Source organism: Dermacentor albipictus, chromosome 1, assembly GCF_038994185.2.
Source record: "Dermacentor albipictus isolate Rhodes 1998 colony chromosome 1, USDA_Dalb.pri_finalv2, whole genome shotgun sequence".
Classification (NCBI taxonomy): Eukaryota; Metazoa; Arthropoda; class Arachnida; order Ixodida; family Ixodidae; genus Dermacentor; species Dermacentor albipictus.
The window spans coordinates 337,927,494-337,951,985 of NC_091821.1; the positions used below are offsets into that span (position 1 = coordinate 337,927,494).

General features: G+C 44.5%; 2 protein-coding genes across 9 annotated transcripts in view; both read right to left on the bottom strand.

Moving 5' to 3' along the window:
* Alh (coiled coil domain containing protein Alhambra) overlaps nt 1-6,653 on the bottom strand; it is a 53,983-nt gene extending 47,330 nt beyond the window's left edge. Inside the window, exons 1-4 of one of the 6 annotated variants that reach the window (XM_065428591.1) lie at nt 6,213-6,653; nt 4,834-4,913; nt 2,586-2,640; nt 267-376 (exon numbers count right to left, since the gene is read on the bottom strand). In XM_065428591.1, coding sequence (XP_065284663.1) covers nt 267-376; nt 2,586-2,640; nt 4,834-4,913; nt 6,213-6,321 — 354 coding nt within the window. In that variant the 5' untranslated portion in view covers nt 6,322-6,653. The remainder of the gene's footprint in view (nt 1-266; nt 377-2,585; nt 2,641-4,833; nt 4,914-6,212) is intronic. The other 5 variants (XM_065428474.2, XM_065428363.1, XM_065428650.1 and 2 more) reach the window with 5 other exon arrangements.
* Nucleotides 6,654-9,818: 3,165 nt separating this feature from the next.
* LOC135899997 (fibronectin type-III domain-containing protein 3A-like) overlaps nt 9,819-24,492 on the bottom strand; it is a 91,977-nt gene continuing 77,303 nt past the window's right edge. For all 3 annotated transcript variants that reach the window (XM_065429530.2, XM_065429453.2, XM_065429585.1), the window contains exons 25-28: nt 23,529-23,695; nt 16,491-16,618; nt 15,362-15,697; nt 9,819-13,061 (exon numbers count right to left, since the gene is read on the bottom strand). In XM_065429530.2, coding sequence (XP_065285602.1) covers nt 15,371-15,697; nt 16,491-16,618; nt 23,529-23,695 — 622 coding nt within the window. In that variant the 3' untranslated portion in view covers nt 9,819-13,061; nt 15,362-15,370. The remainder of the gene's footprint in view (nt 13,062-15,361; nt 15,698-16,490; nt 16,619-23,528; nt 23,696-24,492) is intronic.

The following is a 24,492-nucleotide window of genomic DNA, read 5'->3' on the forward strand; positions in this document are numbered from 1 at the left end:
TCAGCAGTACAATTTTGCTTTTCCAGATGAAGTTTGCCAGAATTTATTATGCTGCAGAAATTAGTAGTCTCAGCTTTTTGCATGTCTGTATGCATGCCATGACAAAGTCCAACTTATCAAGCCCGTCTAACAAAAGAAAGGGGGCGGGGGAGGTCTAAGAAGTTGGTCAGTTCCTGTGCATAATTTAAAAAGTTCACTAAGAGACATATGGAAAAGACAAAGGGAGCAGACGATTTCTGCATTCAATTAAGTTACTAAACACTGACCTTGCTGTAACGGTCCTGCGGAACCAGCTGCAACACAATGGGCTCCATGGTGGTCACGTTGCCAAAGCGCACCTCCGGGATGTACAATGCACAGACAACATGTGCCCAGCCTGAACAAAAGAATAATAATAATAATAAATAAATAACATAGCCTTTTTCATATGCCTTAAGTGCAGGCTACTTCTTTCTCTGTTTACAGACAACTGATTTGCTGGTAGGTAAGAAAGCCTCAGTTTCTACTAAACTTGAAGCATTAACTGCAATGTCAACTGCATTGTTAAGCACAGTAAAAATTCACAGCAGCACACAAACTATATCCACATTATTTTTTGAGTGGCATTGGGCTTTGTACGTGGTCTACCTGCCACAGGCAACAAACCTTGATGCATGCCCATTCCAAACTCGAGACAATGAAGAGGCAAGTAGTGTGAGCTGGGCGAAGGCAAGCCTGATCGCAAGGACAGGCATGGAATAAAAAAGCACATACACTTGTACATGCTTTTTAAAGCTTGTAAAGCTCAACTAGAAGAGCAAAGCATGGCCACAGAGCTTCCATGCAATGATTTAGTTTTGACATGCCATCTTGCAAAGCGGCCACTGTCGTTCAGGTTTGCCTGGTAATTTTCATCGAAATCTTTCTTCCAGCAATGCAGAAAACACAGAGAATTTGCAAAACTGAAAAAACATCGCTGCTTCCATGTGTGATAGCACAGGGCTACAAGAGGTCTCTTAGTACTCAAAACAATTGATAATCAGAAATACTGGACGTTTTTTCACAGAACATTGCATTAGGTATGATTACATCTGCTTTGTGCTTAGGGTGAAAATTTACAGTTCTCTGTAATAGATAATGTGAGCTAAAAGGTATATACTGGAAAGGAAATATTCTGCCACTGTCTTGGCTAATTTCCACAGTTCTCACACATCTAGAATATTTAAAGAACACCCACAACAACAGTGGTTGTGCAGCACACCACATAAAAAGACTAAGAAACAGGCAATGAGTTTCAAGGACATTACAGAGACTATGGCAACACCATGACTGCAGTTGATAAGCGCCAATTACAGCTATCACAGTGAAAAACTGCAACCACTTGTTCTGATCAACCCAGTGGCTACCGTAAGTAGACACTCCATCTGACACTATCTAGTGGACACTCTATCGGCAGTGACTCTGCTATGTGTCTTCATGATGTTAGGCACAGCAACTTTTGAACTATTGTGGACAAATCAAGCATATAAAAAGGAAAATACAATGTAAGACACCTCCTGAAAGCAATAACTCAAGAGTACAATTTCAACAGCAACATCAATAATGTTTCTTTTTTTTTGCCTTTTGCCAAAAACGCATGGACCTTAAAATTGAGGCGGATGCCTGCATTCATGCTAAGTGAATACATGGGCAAGCCACACGTCTGCAAACAAAATGATTAAGAAGTGAGACATCAAGCTTAGGGTGCAGGCAAAAGGAGCAGCACCTTTGATCCTTCTCCGTCCACAGCCTTGAATGGCAAATCTCAAGAAAAGGAAAGGAATTAAACAACTTACTTTAAAAAATTTGCTGCACCTTTGAAGAAAATTCACACCTCCATCATAATCCATCAAAATTCACACCTCCATCATATTTGTGCTAATTACATGCACCGGCTTATTCATGCACACCATACAACAAGGATGGCTATCTCTTGCCTAAACAAATGCTCACAGCAGAGTCACTGCACCTTAATGATGTTACACACAGCTGCTTTTGAACGATTGTGGACAAATGAAGTATATAAACAGGAAAATACAATGTAAAACACCTCCTGAAAGCAATAACTCAAAAGTGCAATTTCAAACGCTACATATCCAGTCGCCAACAATAGTGTAAGTTCCAAACTAGTCGTAAAGGCCAAATTCATGCCGACACCAGATGAAGTGGCAAAAACTGACATGAAAGAATATGTTCTTGTTATCCCTAACTTGTCTGAGTTCGATTTGTACATGACAACTTAAAAAACAAATTAAAAATTACATTACGGCCGGGGTATCACATGCCAAAATTACAATCCAATTATACGAGGCACAACGTAATGCGGGGCTGCGGAATAATTTTGACCACCTGAGGTTCTTTAAAGTGCACCCAATGCACAGCACACGAGTGTTTTTGCGTTCCGCCCCCTTCGGAGTGCAGCTGCCCCAGCCAGGATCAAACCCACAACCTTGAGCTCAGCCAATGCCAAAGCCCCTAAGCTACCACAGCGGGTCCCACAATAGTGCATGCAGGGCTACTGTAAGGCGGCTTTACAGTGCCATCAGTCACAGGAGAGCAGTGCTCACCGCCGTTGTCGGTTCTCTTGAGTGCGCCGTCCCTGGATGGACACAGCTCACACCGCTGCAGATGGCATGCACCAAAAGGTGAGTACCCACTCCTAGGAATCGCAATGCCTTCACAACTGCCAGTACGCATACAAAGGGACAAAAGAACACCAATATCGCACTGAAGGCACCAAAACAATACACAAGCTAGAATGAGAGGTGATGAGCGCCTTAGTGACACACACACAAACAAAGTGTCTTATTATTGATGGGACGTTTATATCAGTATTCAAATCCAAACTGAGCAATCCAAAATTTATGAGCATTTGGAAATGGCTTCTCTCCAGTGCATCTGCCAGCCATCTGTGGTCTTGAGTGCCAATTAATTTCCTTGATTACGGTAGCAGTTAAGTGGCTGTCTATTATAGTACACAGTGTAAATAAGGGTACAAAGCAATCTCAACATGACTGCAACATGCCATGCTACTACGCATTTTTGCTCTTAAACGAGAAATAAAAATGTGCCTAGTAGTACATTATCTTTTATTTAGGAAAAGAGTCATGTAAAATAAATAATAACACTATAACACTTATATTACTATACAGAATGCGCAGAACATCGTCAGAAACAATGTGGACACTTGACAACGATAGAGATAATGCTGAACACAGTGCAAATATATTGTGGGAATGTCCTTCCAGTGCTTGACCAACAAGTTCCCTACTATATTTTAAATCTACTTTCTGAAGTTATTCCTTGATGGAGTGGTGATAGCAATATTTTTCATGTTTTTTCTTTCTTCACTTTTATTTGTAGCTATGGACCCGATTATCACCGAACAGAACCTCTTCTGCTCCAACATAATGGATAATTAATGACATCATTAATGGTGACTAGTGCTGCACTGACCGTGACACAGCAGGCATACATCTGCTACTTTGGTGCGACCACAGCTAGTGATTAATGAGCTCATGCACCAGTGACGCACCAGGGGCATGCTGAGTATGAAATCTGTCTGCCAGCCACACACATACTGTGCAATGTCATTGCCATTTGAATTGTCACAGCTTCTGTCGAACAAGGCCTATATTTTTTTTTTAGAAGCAGGAATCGTTGCTATACCAAACGTAGCCAACCATTTTCAGTTCAGTCTGCTGCAAAGAAGCGGACCATAAATGGCGTGAGCGGCAACAACAATATTGGTGAAGCTGACATGTGCATTGGCCAAGTGGTGAATGGCAAGCCGTCCTACATGCCTGTAGCAAACATAAAAGAAATTTAGAATACCGAAGATTTGCAAGGTGTAGACTACAAGAGCAGTGTTCATGATAACAGCTTGCGATGATGTGTTCAACCTGAACGTGCAAAACTACGTACAGTAACCTACTGCATCCCACTTAGTAGCCAGCAACTCAATTATTATGATGATATTATCTGTATCTTTCCTTTTCGAAAAAGATGTGTTACACAATAGAATAACACTCCTAATGCATTCCAGTTGATCATAGCACTGCTGTTTGCAGGTACATCTCAGTATTCATCTGCATTAATCCTGCACTTATGCATTCTTCACTTTTTTTTTTTTAGTATTCTTTTCCAGCTCCATGACATGTTTTCTGTCGGTAGCACATAAAATCAGGAAATTATGGGGAGCACCAAACAGCATACAAGGGGTCAGAAGCAAGCAACTGGGCAGAAAACGATCACAGCAATATTTGTTTTCATCTCGTATGGCACCACAATTTGAAGTATGCTGCCTGCATTTCTAAGATCAAATTAAAGTATGCTATAAGTTAAATATGTTACTTGATCAGAAGTCTTAATTGGTATGTCCCTGAAGGAATTTCAAAGCATACATGTTGTATCCATAATGTATATTACCTCACAGGTGCCACCACACATTACAGTGATTGCAGTAAGAAGCATGTATGAATAGCTTATAGCACAAGAGCCATATTCCTGGTTCCACTTGACAGTTTGACATTCTAGCCATCACATAAGTGATCTAACATGAATAACCACTCCAAACATGCAACACTATCAACATGACACTTCTGCAGCCTGCGAAAGGTGCAACAAAGGAACTATGGTTGTATGCACATTGTCTTGCACCACTGCTACTAGAGATCAGCGGTAAGCGCCCAACTGTATATTATCCTCTACATGAACCGCTATTTATGCTGCAGATAGACATAGAAACATGACACTAGCCTCTGTCTGAAAATGTCAAATTAAGCTTTCATCCATGTGGGAAAAGCATATACTCACAACACGAGCACATCTTTCCTGAGACTCGCACTTCCGGCAGAACCAAGGCCCAGTGGGCACTTGCACAATTCCATAGCAGGCTGCAGGAAAACAAGGTTTGTGTAACCAAAACAAGTTAGCTACACCACTATATAATTTGAATTTGTAGCTATTTATGAGGTTTATCATTCCAAAGCCAGTTAGGCTACGAATAATGTCATAGTTAAGGGGGCTTCATACTTTTGACCCTGTGGGGTTCTTAGTAGACGAGACTTTTAGCACATGAGAATTTCTTGCATTTCATCCCCGCACCTTTAATATATTAGACAGAAAGAGGGCTAGTGACATGAATACTAGACATTCTACATTTAAACTGAGAATCTGCAAATGACAGTTTCGAGCATGAAAAACATGACCCATATATCACATAGCCTACAAGGAGTAGAGTAGGAACTTAATTTGAATGCTACCACAGATGCTCCGTTGGCATGATAACGACTATAATTCAAGTCGCAGTTGCTTTTCTTTGCCTGTTATTGGTCTCGTCGAGTTGGCATGCGCAACTTCAAAAAACAGAAAACCACGAGTTTTTTGTACAGATTTCTCAGGTTCTATACTAGCCCATGTCACGGGATCAGACACAGGAGACGCACTATTGAGGATCGAAATGAACCTGTATGGAAAATGTGAGCTGTAAGGTCACTGGACGAGCTACCGCTGCTACGCATCATGAAACTAGTACTGAGATCTGCGACCAGCGCGGCAGATGACATTAGCTATGCCAGACAGTCATCGAGTGAAGAAATTCCATCGCAAGTAGCGAAGTTCACGGAAGCAATGACATTTATACGATCATTTTGGCAACTAAATGGCACGTATTGCACACGCCTCACGCTTGCTGAACGGCTGTCTAGCCGCAGCGCGCAAAATGGCATTTCCCTGAAACAAGACACGGAGAGACAGGTAAGCTGGTGAGGGCAAGCCCTGCTAACCTCGAACGGGGTAACGGAGGCAGTGGAACATGACGGCGTCAATAAGCAAGTCCGAAATGACTCCACTGGGCAACGAGCCCAGGCCAACGTTTCAAAGCCCGTGATGCGAGGACGCGCCGAGTGCGTGCGCCGCAACGCGCGCACAGCTCCGGACTGACGGTCTGCTCGCAGGTACACGAATATACTGGCAGAGTGAAAGTGGACTGAAGGGTTCTTTTTCATACCGCAATCGGAGCCCGATGGGTACAGTTTATGCCGTGTTTATGGCGGCAACTAGACGTTACGACGTCCGCGGCACGACTGCCGCCATAGTTAGGCGAGAGGAGCGCGCAAACGGCGTCCGTTCGCCGTGCAGCCTGCCTGGCCGGCCAAGCGCGGGATGCCTGCTCAGCAGTAATGAGTTTCTACCTTGGTGGACGGCCACGGTGCAGCCCTGGCCGTCGCAGTACACGAGTGGATTCTCTGCCCAGCCGCGCTCGTCGGAGCAGACGCAGCAGCCGCCCACCATTTCCTTCATGGTGCCGCCGCCGCGCCGGTCGGAGCTCCCTATGATCGCTTAGGGAGGCCGATCAGTTGTCTTCTTCATCGCTGCGGATCCATTCATCGAGGAACTTTACACGGCGGGTCCTCCGGGACCGACCGTTCACCAAAGGCATGTACCCCCCACCACCACCTCGCAACCGATGCGCTTCTGCTTATTTTGTTTTGCACACACGCTTTCATTAGGGACGCGCAGGTGGCCAGTCGACTCTCGCGCTCACGCTAACGGGAGCGCGTTTTTGAAGCACCGATTGGCCGAGCGCACAACATGGCACAACACCATCCGCGAAAATTCACATGCGAGATTTTAGGTTCCGGTGTTACTTGGCGGAATACCTTCTCGGTAGCGAAATCAGCAAAAGTTTCTCCCCACGAAACACCCATGCTGTATGTATCACATAACGTGGGCATGCCAGAAGATAGACGTGGTACCCGCTGTGGCGTAGCTAGGTCGTCTGGCACCCTGGGCCCATAGGTCTTCTGTCAGCCCCCCTCCCCCCCCCCCCCCGCCTGTAGTCGAGGAAGGCGAGGATATCAAGTTCCGGATGTCTTCAAACGTATATGACACGCCCCCCCCCCCCCCCCCCCCCCCCCCGCTGGCCTCTTGCACCCGGGGCCCACGGCCCCCCGGCCCCCCTTATTGCTACGCCACTGGGTACCCGTTATACCAAACCCGAGTGCGGAGTAGGGAGCGCTCTCCAGCGGGTCGACCACTATATATGGGTCGACCAGGGTCGACCAAGAAGGTCTGATTTGGCGAGCACAAATTAACTGGCAGCAGCATCCAGCGGAGCCCTGGACTAAGGGCAACCGACCGTTGTGCTAGAAGATGGACGAAGCCAATTGAAGACCGCAGAAGACCAGCGAATCTAGAGCTAATAAAGTTTTTCACTCACTCACTCACTCCCCACTGAAAAAGCAAGGCTACTTGTGCGTTGGCTCACTCACCTTTATTGCAATAGCAATTATATGGACAGTCTAGGCGCATTTCTGCCGTCGTCGTCGGTGTCGTCGTGATGTTCCGCATAAGGTGTAAGTGCGATAAAATCGTACCCGTGCGCCCTATGCTGTATGTGTGAGTGATAGCCGGCGATGGTGGCTCAGTCTCGCTCAAGGGAGGAAAATGGGGAGATAGTGCGCTGTCTTCCATCGCGCGCAAAGCACCGGGGTGTTTTACTCCGGTGGCCGCTACTTTATTGGCCACGTACGTACTGCACATCTTGACTTATGTCGCGGTCGCGCGGGCCCTGCGATCTGCGATGGGGACAGCGCACGTGCGCCGAGTGTCGATAGCTTCATGTGCGGCTGTGTTTTCGATGCTTAAAAAGCGAGAGGCAACACGAAGGTCAATTCGCTCGTTGCTGCTGCCACGTTTCCTCACTCCAGTGATTTGTCAGCAAGTGTGCGCAGTCATTGAGGGGGAGGTGTCCATGTTTGCTTGTGCGTGCATGATGCCATGCTTGTTTGTTAGCAAGCGAATTACGGCATTCATGAGAGTGATGTCATGAAAGAACACAAAGACGACAGAACACAGGACGAGTTGTTACTTAAAAAGCCAGACATTCACTCGCCACTTTGTTGAAGTGCTGCATTGTATATGCCACAAAGCTGTTGGCCACTGCATATCTTGAACTGTATTCCATATTTGGTGTGAACGCTCAAATATTTAACATGAAGAATTAAAGAACTAAATATGCACTATGATGTGTTGTATGATACCTCTAGGGCACTCTGCATGCTTGCTTGCTTGCTTGTTCCTCACTTGGGATGCTTACCCACCAAAGGGGATTGGCCAAGAAGCTGGCAGTTAAAGGTTAAAGGGAAGGGGTAGAGAGAAAAACCTAAATGAAAAAGCAAATCAGAGTGAGGCATAACATTTATGATAATTAAGAAATAGATACATACAGGATATGAAAAATATTCGTTACATGAATTTGCAATACCCTTTCTATTAATTTCATAACATTCGAAGTTAGTGCAATTGGCCATATATATATGCATTCCTGCTCCTTGTTTTTTGAGCAGAGGGATTATTTTTGCAAGTTTCCAGTCAGGAGGAAAGCATGCATTCATGAGGGAATGGTTTAACATATTAGACAAGTCTTGTGGGGAGAGGCCAAATATTTTCGACATGCCTGATGTAATGCCGTCTGGACCCTGAACTGTGCCAGGGAGCAGCCAAACAATGCGCGGAAGCTCTTCCATAGTTACCATCCCCAGATAGGGCCCCTACGAAGTTTGCCGGCAGCCAAGTTGTAAAGCGCTGTTCTAAGCCTTTAGTAATATTATTTAATGATTCTAACCATTCTTTTGGTAACAAATAAACTGAGTCAATATTGTCACGTAGTAGTGACGGTGAAGAAAGCAGCAAAACTGGGAATGACGAAACTAGCGTTTTAGTGGGCAAACTTGTGTGCTCAAAACAGGCTACACTCAAAGAATGGCGACAGCGGCGAACACAGTCGGCGATTGGGGAAAATCTGATCAGCTGTCAAGCACGTCGGCCTTTATATACGGGCCATCCAAGGTTCCAGTGTAATCGGTAGTGCCCGCGTGTCTTCCCGAAACTTCTACACAATTCGCGTCGCACATGCAATCAGATTACACAAGCTTGGGTGACAACATATATAACCATCGATAACATATGAGAAACTTCTGATACATGCGGGCGCGTCCTGCGCGGAGTGCTAACATTCGTTGGACGGTGAAAAGTGTTCACCCGCAAAAGATAAACAAATCCATGTGTCAATATTTATGGGCACTGGAATGGCCTTGCCAGAGCGGAGAAACCTACAGTTCATTACTTTTTGACAAAAAATTATAGCATTTTCATCATTATTCTTTGCTAATGAAATTGTTCTTATACACATAACAGCAGCATACTTATAGTTGCTCCAGTTAGTAAGGCACTTATTGAAAATAAGTTCCTTCCATGCAGCTTTTCGACATCTGTAATCTCATGCACAATCACATTTTGGCCATGTACAATCAGTATGCCCTTTGGTTGGTAAATTTGCACAAAGCCTGATCGCTTTAATATCTCTTTCTATACCTGTCATAGAAGACAAAGCTGACTGTAGATTATTTTTAAACTTTGAAAAGTTCACAAAAGTCTGCATGTTTATTTAAAGAAATCAGACATACACCCATGTTTTCTTGCACTCTGCAGTTGTTACCTAGATGGATTACCAACTAGCCTAGCTACAAGTTCTACATTATGCTTCCTCTCTTCCGAGGAATTGGGGGTAGTCCTTACACCACCTGCCTTGTCGCCAAGTCACTCGAACATTCCTACACAGTCTGTGAATGCAAATTCCTGTTGGGTGTTGCAACACTGCATTTTCCTCCATCATGTGCAAATTTCTGCACGGGAGACAGTGCCTTGACTCTCATGTATTGCAACACAATTGAAAGCTGAAGACCACCTGAGTAAACATTCTTGAGGTCACCGTCAAAAATCGTGACAAGCAGAGATGTGTTGTGAATACGTTTATTCATTTAGCAATATACAGGTATCATACAAGAGCGAAAAAAGAAAATTAGTTGTAGTGAGCAAAACAATATGTGTACAGGAAGGAACAGTTACAGCAAACACTATCTTATGGAAGAATGCACACTGTACCTTGACACTTCGCTGTTTTTCCAAGAAAACTCGTCAGTAACAGAACACACAAGTAACAAGAAATGCGTGTAAAACATCTGGAGAGCATATGTATATTATATATACGACGCATTCTGTAGATATATATATATATCTCAATATGTATATGTATATATATATATTATAGACAAGTAATACTACTGTATATTTAAGAAAATAAAATTTTTCTGTTAATAAACCCATAGATATGTAAAAACTTCAGCGCACAGATAAAACAATGTGGACTGGTCACATGCATGTCAAAAATACCTCACGCTCAAGTGCTCACTTTCATAACTCATCCCTGCACATTCACATATGCACAAACTTCTTCACAAACATAATGCAGTGCTGTCGGGGGCCCCAAGAGCGCTCTGAACTTACTCTGCAGTCAAGTTCGGAGCAACGAAAGAAATGCCCAGCACGACAAAGGGCCTGCAACGGCGACTAAATGCTTGTTCTCCAAGGAATCCCGTAAAGTCCTGCTTTTTTGCTCCCAGAGTAGCCAATCTCGCTAAAAAAACAAAAGCCAACGTCACTGCACCTAAAATAGAAAAAAAAAGGGAGAGAGAATACCCTCTCACCATTTTCCAGCACACCACAATCCAACCACACTATGTCATCACGGGCTCTACCTAAATCCTGACTGGGCCTTCAATCAGCACCTTTTGTTTTGTTTTTTTGATTACCACAGCATGATGCAGCAGTGCATTTTTACTGCCAACATGTCTGTGCCGATCACCGGCAGTAACGCTCGATCTTGCAATGCTATGTGCACAGTTTCATCAAAAGAACCCAAATGCACTGGTCAGTTACTTGGGAGGGGTTTAACAAAACAAGGCGACAATGCCACACTTTTCTAATGACATGCAAGAGAGAAAAGAAGAACTTCAGGGCATAATGGCAAATTTACTAACAACTTTACACAATTAACGTGCGCGAGTGTGCAGTGCTTGGATGCAAAATGTATTATTGATGTGGCTATGGCCAACCTGGCGCAGGGTCAATGCCGAGCGACCCACCATCCAGGAAGCAAGGGATACGCAGGAGGCCATGCAAATGGCTATGAGCAAAGTAAGGTCTCGAAAACCTTGTCAGTAAGCCCATTTTGTTTTCTCGCCACAATAAAATGCTAACTGCCACAGAAAGCACCATCATAGTGCACTTCATAAACCGTAGCAAAGCAAAATGCAAGGCTCTTTTTTTTTTTCAGCTGAACAAAGCAAATTGTTTGAACAAAGGCAGAAGTCAGTTGCATAAACAAAGCCAAAATCTGATAAAAACCCAAAGTTACAAAAAATTTGTAGCCCGTAAACAGAGTGCAAATAGGTAGCTGCTGGCTTATGACTGCTTACTGCATAGCAAACTAGTACACTGAAGGCTTGTGCTGGGAAATGCAAGTGGCTGTGTAAAAAAGGCAACAGCTCTAAAACAACAACAACAAAGCGAGTAAGTACATCCCAGAAGGAAGTTTTATACATCTGTAAAAAATAAGGCATACAAGAACAGCGTGCGTGCGCACACATACGCACGTGCACACACATGCGCACACGCACACACACGCGCACACACACATAGATACACCCAGTTTTGAAAAAAAAAAAAAAAACACAAGAGTAATGCATTACTTCGAGTCAAGACCCAATGTGGCACCGGGAGTGCTGCAACACTAGACATTCATTCGTGGGAGAACAATGCGGCTCACAGACTGCAATGACACACTAGGATTCCACAATGAGTTTTGAACAACTGCACCCAAAAGCATCAGCGACAGTATAACACAGTTGACCGGCTTGTCAAATGCCAGAAGACATTCTCAGCGATTTGTTCCAGGAACTGTGACATTACAACAATCTCCAAAGGGGTCCAAATGTTGAACCTCATATTTGCAATAAAGGGGGAAAAAAAGTGTATAAAGTGTACATATATGGTGGCTGGCTCAGTATTGTAAGGTGCCAACCGAGGAACCAAAGAGAAAAGAGAAATGAGTAAGTGATCCAAAAGGCTCGAGTATTGTGAAGAAACAAGAAAAATGAGACAGGAAGGAAAAAAAAAAAGTGTTCGAGAGATCTGGCACTGGCTGAGCACATCTGGTCCATTGCAAGGAATGGGAAGACTTAACTACAGGACGCAGTTGTGTGACCAGACAAAACGTGGTGCGCATTAGCAAATGTCTCGCACAGATGACCCCACCAATAAAAGTGGCAATATGAACATGCATTGAAATACTTGGGGAAAAAAATTGATAAACAGGAAAAGTGGACTTGTCAGCACTGCTGCCAATGTAAATGTGTACCACACCCCTGAGCCTTGAAGTTACCCCAGAGTGTTAAGCCTGGCTGAAGACCTTTGTCCATTTAACATCCCCAACATGTCAACTTTGTAAAAGCACAGAAGCAACAGAGATCACAAGTTCTGCCAGGTTCAGAAAGCCACACTTGAAACATGCACATTGCTGCAGCGTGCACAGTATGCACACATTTCTACATGCACACACACAGGAGCACTCACCTGGAACTAAGAGAGCCCTTCATCATGCAAGACATCACAGACATCCAGACACGCACACACACACACATTTAAAAGCCCACATGGTACCAAGCAGCCAACAGACATAGAAACAGAGAGGTCATGACATTGAGTGCCAAGAAAGGCAGACAACATTGCACGATGCCCCACCAACCCACAGCACTCCCCCGCCCCACCCATTCTTTCACAGCAATAGTGCCCAGGACAGAAGAGCCACATTGGACCACAAGCAGGCTTCAGAGATTGCCTCACAACAAGAGTGCAGGGAAACAAGTGCATCATCTACGGCTTCTAGACCCTGAGCGCGAAGCTCCAATAGGCGTGTGCGCAACACTTCTCGGAAGCGAGACGGGTGGCGGCACGCCGACAGACGAGGAGAGACACCGTGCCTACGACGAGTTCATGCACAGAGTCCAGTTGGGGTCGATCGGCGAAAAGCTCCACGCACAGTTTGGCCCACGTTTACAGATTGCTTCTGCAGCTGGCATCAAAGGCAAGCTTTCCTTCGGTGCACTGCGAGAATGGATCATCAGTGCAGTAGCTGTGCCCTGAATGGGAGGGAAAAAAAATAAGATTTTGTCACATCTCATAGTGACGAGCTTTATGCAAGCCTCGATGCACAGATAATAAAAGAGCGAACCTGGATAATGAGTTTGTGCACAGTTCGCGCAAACTTGTACAATTGCAAATGTTGTAATACTAAAGCTTGTTGGCCGACACATTGTCATTGTGCAATACCATTGTGCAAAAGTGCCAATAAACATTTACTGACTGCAATAAACATTTATACTTGTATCATAGAGCAACTCAAACACGGACACTTTACCTGTGTAACCAAGTAAGCTAGTAAGGCTTAACCGAAACAGCACCAGTCCAATGCATTGCAAGAGTAAGACACTTTATTTATTTTTAAATACTGCAGCCCTTTTAGGGCTATGGCTATACTTTGTGGAGTGATCATTTTAAATACTCAAAGCTATTACATTAAAGAAAGTAGACCATAGTAACCAGTCCACATAAAGCATTTTTCTCACATGTAAGCATGAATGCCTGCCAGTATTCCATGTACCAACACAACATATTTTGATAAATGTGCAAAGAAGAGCATGACAGAAAATCAAGTTCTGTAGGCATAGAGCTAACATATTACAACAGACTTTCGTTAGTACAAGTCCCCACCCCACCCCAAATATCTCCTGTCGAAAATGCTTATTTTTGGCATGCTCTAGGAAGGCTTTTTAACCCTTTCAGGCTCAATGACGTAAATCTACGGTGCAGTGAACAAGTCCAAAATGGTCAATGCCGTATATTTAGGGCGCCGTCTGTATGTTTAAAAAGCACGCCAGTTATTTTTTTTCTTTCCTGGCATGTGCTGCCACTATATGGAATACAGGGAAATTTTATCTCGCGCATCCCTCTTTTGATTTTCATTGCATGGTTTGTTTTAGAGTTAGTTTGCTTCAGCGCCTCTATATACTACTGCTCGTGCATCAACACGCGTGCGCGGGCAGTGGTTTGGGTTTTGTTTCGAGGGCAGTTTCGGCTTCTTCCGCTAGCAAAACTGATGGCTATCTCGTTACTAAGTTAACGTAAGTGTACTAGTGCAACATTTAAAGGTTATCTCCAATTAGTCACAAAATCATGCCTTACACACCTTGAGATATGAATCCTAGGGGCCGTTCGTTTTGTTTTGTTAATGAACTAAAAGGTCATTTGTTGTATGCCATACAGAACATGGCAATGTACATGAACAGAAAGAGAGAAAAAAAAGAAGTTATTTAGGCAGCTTGATGGGGTCAAGCAAAAGAAACCAGAAAGGCGTTGTACAAAAAGAATTCCTGTTTAAATCCACAATAGGTTTACACCAGCAACAATGACACCTCACTATATGTATTACCTTAACATACTACATAATACTGCAAACCTGCAGTAACCTCCAAACCCTGTGATCTGTGAATCTTCTGACACCACTGAATCTGTGCACTAATCTAGAGGTCATATGGCTGATTTTCTATATGCACAACACATACTACAAATCTTTGAGTCGGGAAAGCGTCAAGAGCTATGCCGATTGTAGGGGAGTAGCGGACCCCACACTGCCTAAACATTCCTTTCTTCCTCTTTATCTACGCAACACTAGAGTGCCACTGGGCCTACTCTTTCAGCACCTAATATCGCCCATAGAGCGTTCTACCAAAAGATACTAAAAATAACTCTGGCACTGGTGTCTATGGGAGCTACAAGTCTACAAGTATGGCATTTCAGTCAGCACAGGAATGATGGGTACAGCAGATGAATTTGTCTAAGCTTCATGCTTCTGGTTTCAAGTGACTTTGTGACTGCAAGTTGACTATTTTAGATTAAGTATTGAGCTACAAAAGCAACAATGCACAATGAATATGTACATGCACAGTGACTTATTGCCCTTATGCATCTAGAAATCATGTTTACTACTGGGAAATCTGGAAAAAAAAAAGCATAAAAAATTACGCAGAAGCTATTGCTGATGACTTAAAGTAAGCGAACAGCCCAAACAAGCACATGAACAAGCAAGATAAGAGTGAACAAGAGATCCAGTGAGAAAGAGCCAGAGAGAGCCAGTGAGAAAGAGTGAATGAGGGAGAGAGGAAGAGAACACAAACCTCCCACAAACCACGAAAATGGTAAAAAAACAAATCCAAAGAAAGCTATTTACTTTAATAAAGCCCCAAGAATGTATGAAGCCACAAGCAGAAATTAGGTGAATCTGCGTACTACCCATTATTCCCATGGAACGATCACAGTACAATGTTATTGTGCTATCGCCGTATTGTCAAATAAAAGAAGAAATTACAAATGCAATGCCAACCTGTGTTGGTCATTGTGTCCAGGATACCAGCTCTTGAAGCAGCACAGCCACCAGGACAGCTGCCAGGGTGAAGCCACCGACCAGGAGCCCTGCCCACTGCTGGTCTCCAAGGGTCCAAGTTGTGCTACGAGCTGCACCAGTGGCAGACTCGCTGGCTGGCTCGGAGGCAGGCGCAGAGGGGGCACTTAGCTGGAAGGAGGTGGCAGGCCCATACGGACCACACAGGGGCTCGGGGCTCTGTGGACAGTGGCGCACGGCGGCCACACGGGCCCAGTGGAAGGCACCCCGTGGCACAAGGTTGCTCAGGGTGCAACTGGTGTCCCGACCACGATACACCTGTGGGACATGATTACAAAGCCACAGACACTTTTACACTTTGCAGCTTCCCAACCCAAAGAGCAACACAGTTTTCCTTTATGTGAACCAGATGCAAGTGGGTTAAATCTGAAGTCGGAATGAGAAAACCTAACCCAACACCATTTACATTGCTTATTCCCACCAGGCTGAGGTCACAGTGACAGCCTGTGTCAAGGAGAGATGGCTAAGTGCATGTCAGGTGTTTTGTTGCTGGGTCCAAACAGCTGATTGCCTTTCCAGATTTAAATGCACCTTACAAGAAGTTCAAGCTTAGTCATCTTATCCTTGCACAATCAAGCTGGCTAAGCTCAACTGGATAATATTTACATGAGTGTGACGGGCAAACATCAGCTCAACAAATAAGCTGAGCCTGCTTTTACCAGGTAATGTTAATGGCCCGATAGCCAGTAAGAGTAAGATTGAATCGAGATGCTTATAATTAAAAGTGCAAAGAAAATTAACTGTCTGCATGACATTGGTAGAAAGAAAATAACTGGCTGCCCAGTTTGCATAGCACTCGCATCCAATGCAAATCATATGCACCCCTCATTCTGTACCATCCACTGTACAGTAGAGTTTTCGATTTGTATGCGTTCACCAACAAGAAACAGATTGCCGTCAATTTGTTCTTAAGAAACAACAATGCCACCTACTGATGGAGAGAAGGTGCAAAGTACATGCATCCCAGAGCATTAACTGTTCACCTCAATGGCACTAATGAATCACTGCCACAATAATGCCACACAGGCACAACCAAAAAGTCAGCACTTGCCACAGAGAATTCAGAGTTGCCCGAATGCTGCAGCTGCACAACGTAGCTGATGGGGTCATCGCCCACGGGCTTCACAGGCTGCCACTCCAGCAAGCAGCTGCTCTCACCCAATGGACTGGCACGTGGTGCTGCAAGATCAATGCAGAAGACAATTAACCCAAATATAATCACTCACCCAGAGTGCAAAACAACGAACAGTAATGAACAGTGATAGCTTGCACAATTCTGCAGACCTGCAACTGTGAATCCTTTTCCCTTTTCATTGGTCTTATTTCAAGTTTCAAGAATGTTTAGAAAGCAGGTTCATTCAGGCTGCGCTGTGTTGCACGCATCCCTTAAGGGGACACTAAACGCAATTATTAAGTCAATGTGGACTGTCATAACATTACAGAAACCTTGCAGTGCTTTCTTTGTGCCAAGAAACGACTTCGTGTAAGAGAAAATGATGGGTCAAAATAACCCTAGTGCAATTCAAATCGCCCGCCCCTCAGTGCGGAGTCCTGACAGTGCATATGCCATCACTGCCCTTTATTGCAGTCAGTTAGTAAAACGGTGCTCGACAGCCAACACTGCAGTTTTTTGTGCAAAACGAAAAAGTGCAGCCGGAAACTGAGCCAAGACAATGGAAAGCAAAAGGGAAAGCACGGGCCAAATCATAAACACGATCTTTGAAACTTATTGCGATAAACCTTGTTAACAACCCTGACAACAACCCACCGGCTCGCAATGCTGGGTTCCATCTCAGTTATTTAAGCTGTGAAGAAAGTGACATGCTACTGATGGCTCGTGCTGTTGGTATAGCATTCTCTGCTACTTGCACTTTATGAGAGTTTCGCAAGCCAGCAAAACCAGCGCGGCACTACGCGATAACGAAACTATTCAAACACAAAAGCGCGGGTGGTGCAGAATTGTGTGAAAATGAAACCTTTAGAATCACCACGTAATTGTTCAAGAATCGAATAGAATAGAAGTAGACAAGTAGCATTTCCTTCCACCTTATAATGCAATGCAATGATCTTTTTATTACAAGCGGCTGAATACTAGAGACAGAATTATAATGACGAGTGCCTGTTATTTGAATGTTCCAGATGAGTCTCAAATCGTGACTTTGCAGTTAACTAAATTTCTCAATCACTAAAGCTCTACTCAAGATAATATCGACGCCTTTGACATTGCTGCGCGTTATTCTACCACTTTAGCTTAATATTTACCTTTAGTGCCTCTTTAACTGCAGACTACTCCTTTGTCTCTGGTGTGATTACAACAGTTGCAAGATGTGGACTGATGGTACATGGTGGTGCACCTCCTGCAGTCTTTCTTGGCACTTCATCAATGCTGTGCATGTGTCACTATTACGTGGGTTGATGTGAGCATTTGTTTAACATGCAACAATTAAAAGGAAGCTTTAGCTCAGGGGCTCCAGTCTAAATACAGTTGAATCTCGTTAATTTGAACATGCTTAATTCAAACTTCCGGTTTATTTCAACTGAAGCTGTTGTCCCGTCAAAGCTATGTGTATTCCAGTGGGCGAAAATGCCCGGTAATTTGAACACGCAAGAATTTGCGATAGTTAAATTGAACATACTGCGCTCTGAAAATGTTCTCGGCAGTGCGCCAAATCGCGCGGCGGTGCCTCCGACTAGCATTGCTCCGACCGCTCCATAGAGGAAAAGCTTTGGAGAGAGTTCTCAATGCTGCACGCGAAGAGAAAAAAAAGTGTGGCAGAAATTTGTGCGCAAGGGCGTACAGGCACGCATCTCTAATTACTTCTGTTTGTGATGGGTTAGTGACTTCTGTCAGTGTCACGGCACCACCATGTAATCTATAGAGTCAATGTATAAGAGTCTAGAATTTCGGAAGCAGAAAACTGGCTGCGGCTTAGCTCCGCTAACCTTGGATATGCAAAGCAAAAGCTTGGTTTAGCCTGGTTAAGTCTTGGTTTCACATGGTTAACCTTCGATTTAGCTGTAATTATTATACTTAGGGATACAATCACTGACGGCTGTGCCTAGGTCAGTGGCTTGACATGACTGATTAAGCTTGGGTAGACATCCATCATTCGTCGGTGCGACGCCTGTTGTGCCACAGGGAAAGCGCAAATGCTAGACATGCAAAGAGACAGCGCGAACATGTGCAGTGTCAAAGCACAAACAGAGAGGGCACAAAGGCGGTCGCTACACTGATCTCAACGGTGCGACGCCTGTTTCATTCCGCACCCTCTCCAGTGAAGCAGCTCGCCGGGCGATAACCGCGGGGTGGTCAGACGCCGCTTGGCGACGACGGCTCAAAGCCTTCCGCTCCCGCGCAATGCTCAGAGAAGACGGCCCGGCCTCGCTCTCATCCATGGCCAAGCTCACACCGACTAGGCAAGCATGGCGTTCCAATTAGCCCGGCACGCGGCGAGTCATGTGGTCAGGCGGCGACCCAGCTGCGGAGAGTGCACACGCCAAGCCAGCAGTGGCCATGGAGCTCAGTGCGGGGAGCCACGTGCTGCGTTACCAAGGCTACCGCACAGCTGCGGTCAAATGAAGGTGAAATTGCTGGCGATGGCGAAACTCGCCTCGACGCAGTCAGTAAAGCTTTCGCTTTTAGAACCTTCGCCATCCGACTTTCCGGACTTCTTGCCATGACCGCAGGTCCGAAACGGCGTTAATCAAAGCCACCACCACCGCCATTTTGATTATCGTGCCGCCTCGTTCTGACGTTCTCGAACGCAGATCCGCTGGCAGTCATAGCCACACCACGGCAACGCTAAGCCTAGCTATGTCGACGTTTGCTACCAAGCTCCTTGCTGTTCAGTGCCATGTTTTTCATTGAAGCAATTCGCCGCTGTTAGCAATAGTGCCGACTCCGCCTTTGTAATCCTCGCCAATGTCTTCGGAGCGCGTAAAGCAGGCGCAATGCATAGTGGCGGTTTCCGAAAGTCAACTACCCCCCAATACAGCAGTGTAGCGCTATGAAGCGTACTGGATGTTCAAGGGGGCAATTATCACGGGACATGTTTCCTTTTATTATACACGCATGCACTCACCACCTCCTGTCATAGTATGAGCACCGATACAGCTAATAACCGACTAATTTGTAAATATGTGTGAATAAATCTTGTGACACTCATGTGTCAGCTCAGTGCACAGGTGCCACTGCAGGTAAGTCATCCATTCAATTAGCTTCCTCTAATTCGAACGTCCTTTGATGCGAACACATTTTCGGGCCCCTTCGAGTTCGAATTATTAAGATTAGACCGTACATGGTAAAAGTGAAATCGTTTCTCTCGGCAACCGCTGCAACAAGATTGACGAGGTTTATTGCATTTAAATGAAAAAGGTAAAATAGAATGCATGTTGGCTGCAAATCTTTCATTTAGGTCGTCCATATTTTAATAAATATTGGAAAAAAAATAAAACTTCCATGAAACAAAATTATTACGTTTACAGCTCTAACTCAGCAGTGAGAAATGATATCACAATTCTGTAAATTGCACCTTATAGTACATATAAAGTAATCGAGTGGATGTCTCGTTTTTCCCTAATTACTTCTCTTCACCTTGCGGGTTTCCGCAGAACTATTATGTCAAACGCTTGCCTTTGCTTCGAGTTGTTGACAAATTTGACTCCTCCCTGCCATCTACTAGCTGCCTGGTTAGCTCAGGTGGTAGAGCGGCAGCCCCAGTAATGCGGTGGTCGCAGGTTCGAGTCCCGGACCAAGACGAATTTTTCTTCAACTGCAAGGCTTTTCTTTCGAGGAACCCATATGGATTTCCTTTGTAGCAATTGCTACAATTGGGTGGATGTCTCATTTTCCCTTAATTACTTCCCTCCACCTTGAGGGTTTCTGCAAGGTGGATAGCAGATAGCAGGGCGAAGCCGAATTTGTCAAAAATTGTTGACATATTCGACTTTGTCCTTCTGTCTACTAGGCGCCTGGTTAGCTCAGATGGTAAAGCTGCTGCCCCGAAAGGCAGTGGTCCCAGGTTCAAGTCCCAGACCAGGACTAATTTTTCTTCAACTGCAAGGTTTTTCTTTCGAGGAACCCGTATGGGTTTCCTTCATAGCAAATGCTATGATCGAGTGAATGTCTCATTTTCCCTTAATTAGTTGCTTCTCTCCACCTTGCGGGTTCCCGCAGAACTATTACAACACACAACATTTTATACCACATAAAATGTAGCATGTTTCCAATTCCAGCAATCACAAAAAAATATGAAAGCTGTAGTTTTTCTTCACACAATGTAAGTTTACGTACACTTAGCATACATTGTTATCAACTTCAAACAGATTTTTATCGCTGCATAGAAACTACAACATGTCTGTGCAGTCCACTTTTCTTTATATTTTGCTTTTCGTGACTAATTCTACAAACCATTGCAAACGAGATGGTGGCCTACTCGTAAACTAAATTTTACTAAACTAAAAACTAAGTCTCGGAGCACAGAAACTAGGGGTTTTCAAATACGAATCAAATATGAATACTTAGCATTGAATATTGAATTGATTATCAAATAAGGATATGCACATGCATTTATTAGAAAGTTTGTTTATTTTAACATGATGTTGGAACATTGCAATTACACTGTCATTGGTAAAAAACTTAAACTAGTAAGCCGTTATACTGAAAGAGTATCTAGCTCATGTTAGCTTTATAAGATCGATTAATTTTCGGTGAATGTCTGTTCTTGCCAAGCTGTATCTTATTATACAGCATCAATTTCCTGTAAACTAAGAGGCGCTTACCCTGTACCAGCCATCACTGATCGAATTTGCTGTCAACCAATAAGCTCAGGATTGGGGATGGAACTTGCAAATGCATGCACCTTCACTATTAGCTAACCCATGCCCCTTGCTACTGAGGCTGGCTCTCCTGCAAAGCTCAGATCTAGTGGAGAAGGGTGTTTTACAGGTGAAATTTCACTAGTAGCATGAAATTATCGCAAGATGCAGCACAATATCAGACACACTTTCTTAAATTAGATAAAAATAAACGCTAAGACCCATGTTTGCTCCCGCACAGCCAGCAATATGTTCGATTTGTTTTGAATGCCTAGTTTTCGAACTGAATATGAATATTAATAATATAATATTCAATAACATTCGAAATTTTCAGATATTTGCACACCCTTACTGAAAACACATCACAAGACTCAACGTTACCTTAAGCGTGACTTGTGCTTCTTAAAGGGAGTGGCAAACATTGTTTCCGGGCTGAAACATTGTCACCAAGGCTGAAAGCCAGCACACCCGTAATTTACCCCAAAACTGCATCAAAGGCCAACTGCAACAAGATTTAACTGAATCTAAATTGATTACAAATGAGTAGGGGTAACGTTGAAGCAATCTTGGCAAAGCAGTAGTGCTGGCATTGTCTAATTTTCTTATTAGCCGCCTTTAAATAGCACCTAAGCAGATGACCTGTGCACAGGGTGGTTAGCGAAAAAAAAAAAAAAATCCGAGCACATCACCGCTACAATTTTTAAGCGTGCCACGGATGCCTCATAATTTCTGACATCATGATGAGAAGCCATGTTACTGCTGGGTGATGTAGCACTTTAGCGTGCAGTAATGGCGCCGCTTTGTTCAGTATATTTTTGAACGCAACATTTTGCATGGAGGTTTCTTTACTTCTACACAAACTAAGTTGTACTTGCAGGAAAAAACTTCGTTACCTTACTAATTCCATTAATTCAATGTTGTAAAGTTTCAGCATTAAAAACTTCCAATTCCCAGTGCATTCCTGGTCAATAGTATCCTGTTAGTAAGCACAAACAAACTGCAAGAAGATCGTGCCATAACTGTGTGGTTAGGACGAATGAATGAATGAACTTTATTCCCCTTTTAAGAGAGGGGAGGGGCTGGAGGGGGAGAGAGGGAGGTCTAAGTACTCCAATCCCAGCAGGCGTCCGTCACCACATTATGTGGCTAGAAGTCCGTCTACCAGTCACGGTAGGCCTCCGCTACCTCCTCAAGCCCACCTCAGGACTTGGTCCTGTAGGGTGGGATCGGAGCTGCACAGGGCAGTGTCCCACAGCTCCTCGCTACCAATTAATAGCGAGAAGCTGTGGGAGACTGCCCTGCGCAGCTCCGATCCCACCAGGAGTGCCAGCGCAGGCGGTGCAGATCTTGCCGAGAGCAATGCATCGATGGGGCTCACGGTGTCCGACATTTGCATGTGTTGTGTCATGCGGCACCGTAAATCTTGGATGCCATAGTGGTTAGTGCCCGCAGCTGGCGACCGCAAATTAAAAACAAAAGCGTAAAAAGATACGAACATTAATGCTGAGCAAAGAGAAAGGTCACTGTTTCATCAGAAAGGTGGAGCATTAATGGTAATAGCAAAGAGACTACACAAAGTAAGGTTTGTAGTTTTGCCGGTGTCACGTGCAGTCAGGCAAACATCAACAGATCTTACTTGATGACCACGAACTTGCAGTCACAATGTCGGAAACTTACGTTTACACGACCGCCAGCAGTAGACGTACGGGAACAACAAAATGCGCACGCAGGCAACAACTATTTCAGCTCTCTTTGCACTTGCCACGGAGAGAGTACCTCCAAGATGCAGCGCAAGCCCGGCACACGCATGCACGTGAGGAAGAGATGCTAGCACTAGGAGGAGAAGGCAGATAGGGGTGCGTTTGCGGTATGTGCCATTGACGAGGCCAACTTCGAAGAGCGCAAATGTAAGCTTGCTGAAGCCACAATAACGACTATGCGTATCTTGGGCCACTTGAGCAGCATTAGCTCAAAGTGCCTCTGTCTCTCTCATTGCAACGATTCGATCAACACTTCGCGTTATGTAGATGTCAATTACAAGTTGAGTCTGCCATACTCTCTAGTGACTGCAAGTTCTACATTTTTCCGGTTATTAGGTTTTTCCTCGCATTCCCCCCCCCCACCCCTCCCCTAGAACGTATCAACGAGATTCAAGTGTATGTGTCAAGGAATCCCAAAATATGTAAAATTGGTTTGGTAAATTGGTTTGTGAATTGGTTTGTAAATTGGTAAAATCGAGCTGTGGTAAACTGTTACTGATGATGTTACACACCTCTGACGGCAGGTGGCACAGCACGGCTTGTCGTGAAGGTGTAAGGTTCCGAGTAGGGCCCGTCTCCAGCATCGCTAGAAGCACGAACACGGAACCTATAAGCTTGGTTCTCCTGGAGCCGCAGAGCTTTGTATGAGCGGCTGGGCCCCTGGTATAGCATCGCGAAGCTGCGAAGAGAAGAACAGCACCTGCTCAGCTACAGTTTCATTCTCATTACTTCCCCAAAAGAGGCAGTACAGTACATTTTAGCATGTCTTCTTCAGGAGCCAATTAATTCTCTGATCAACATTTAGGTTCAACACATTCCCTTTGTGTTCAGTGTCATTCAATACAAGCAGCAGCAGAGCATATTTGCAATCCAAAATTTTTCAGCAAGTTTTGTTGCATGCGTTCCTAGAAAATTTCTCAACTGGGTGGCCGTTTTCCCAAGCGCACAGCATCTGAAACACTACACTCCAACTCGCAAGCTTTTGACAGCATTGTGGAAGGTAGGGGCACACTGAGCCAATCATGATAGAGCACACTACATAATTGTGTTACTAGACGCCTGTCACCCCACCGTGAATTTGACAGGTGGCTCCATCTATGTGAAAAAAGGTGTAATTTAGGTTTTTATTTTTGTAGCAGGTGGTGCTCTGCATCTTCTTGATCTTTTTTGTTTGTTTTTGGATGGGCAGACGTCCGTTCCAAAGGGACTGGCCTGACTCTTTATCGCCACCTGTTCGTATCAGTTCTTTTCATGTGTTTTCACAAGTTATTTTTTCAATATTTCCGCCACATGTATTGTCACGCTCAACGACACGCCACACGCTCGTTCCGAATTTGACATTTATTTTCGCACGATAACCATGCACACCATACGACCACACTCCCGAGTCTCCCCATTCCCCCTCTCTTCCCGCACACTCACTCACTCCTGTCACTGTCTTCCCTGCACTCACGGCCCCTCTTCTCCGCTCATTCA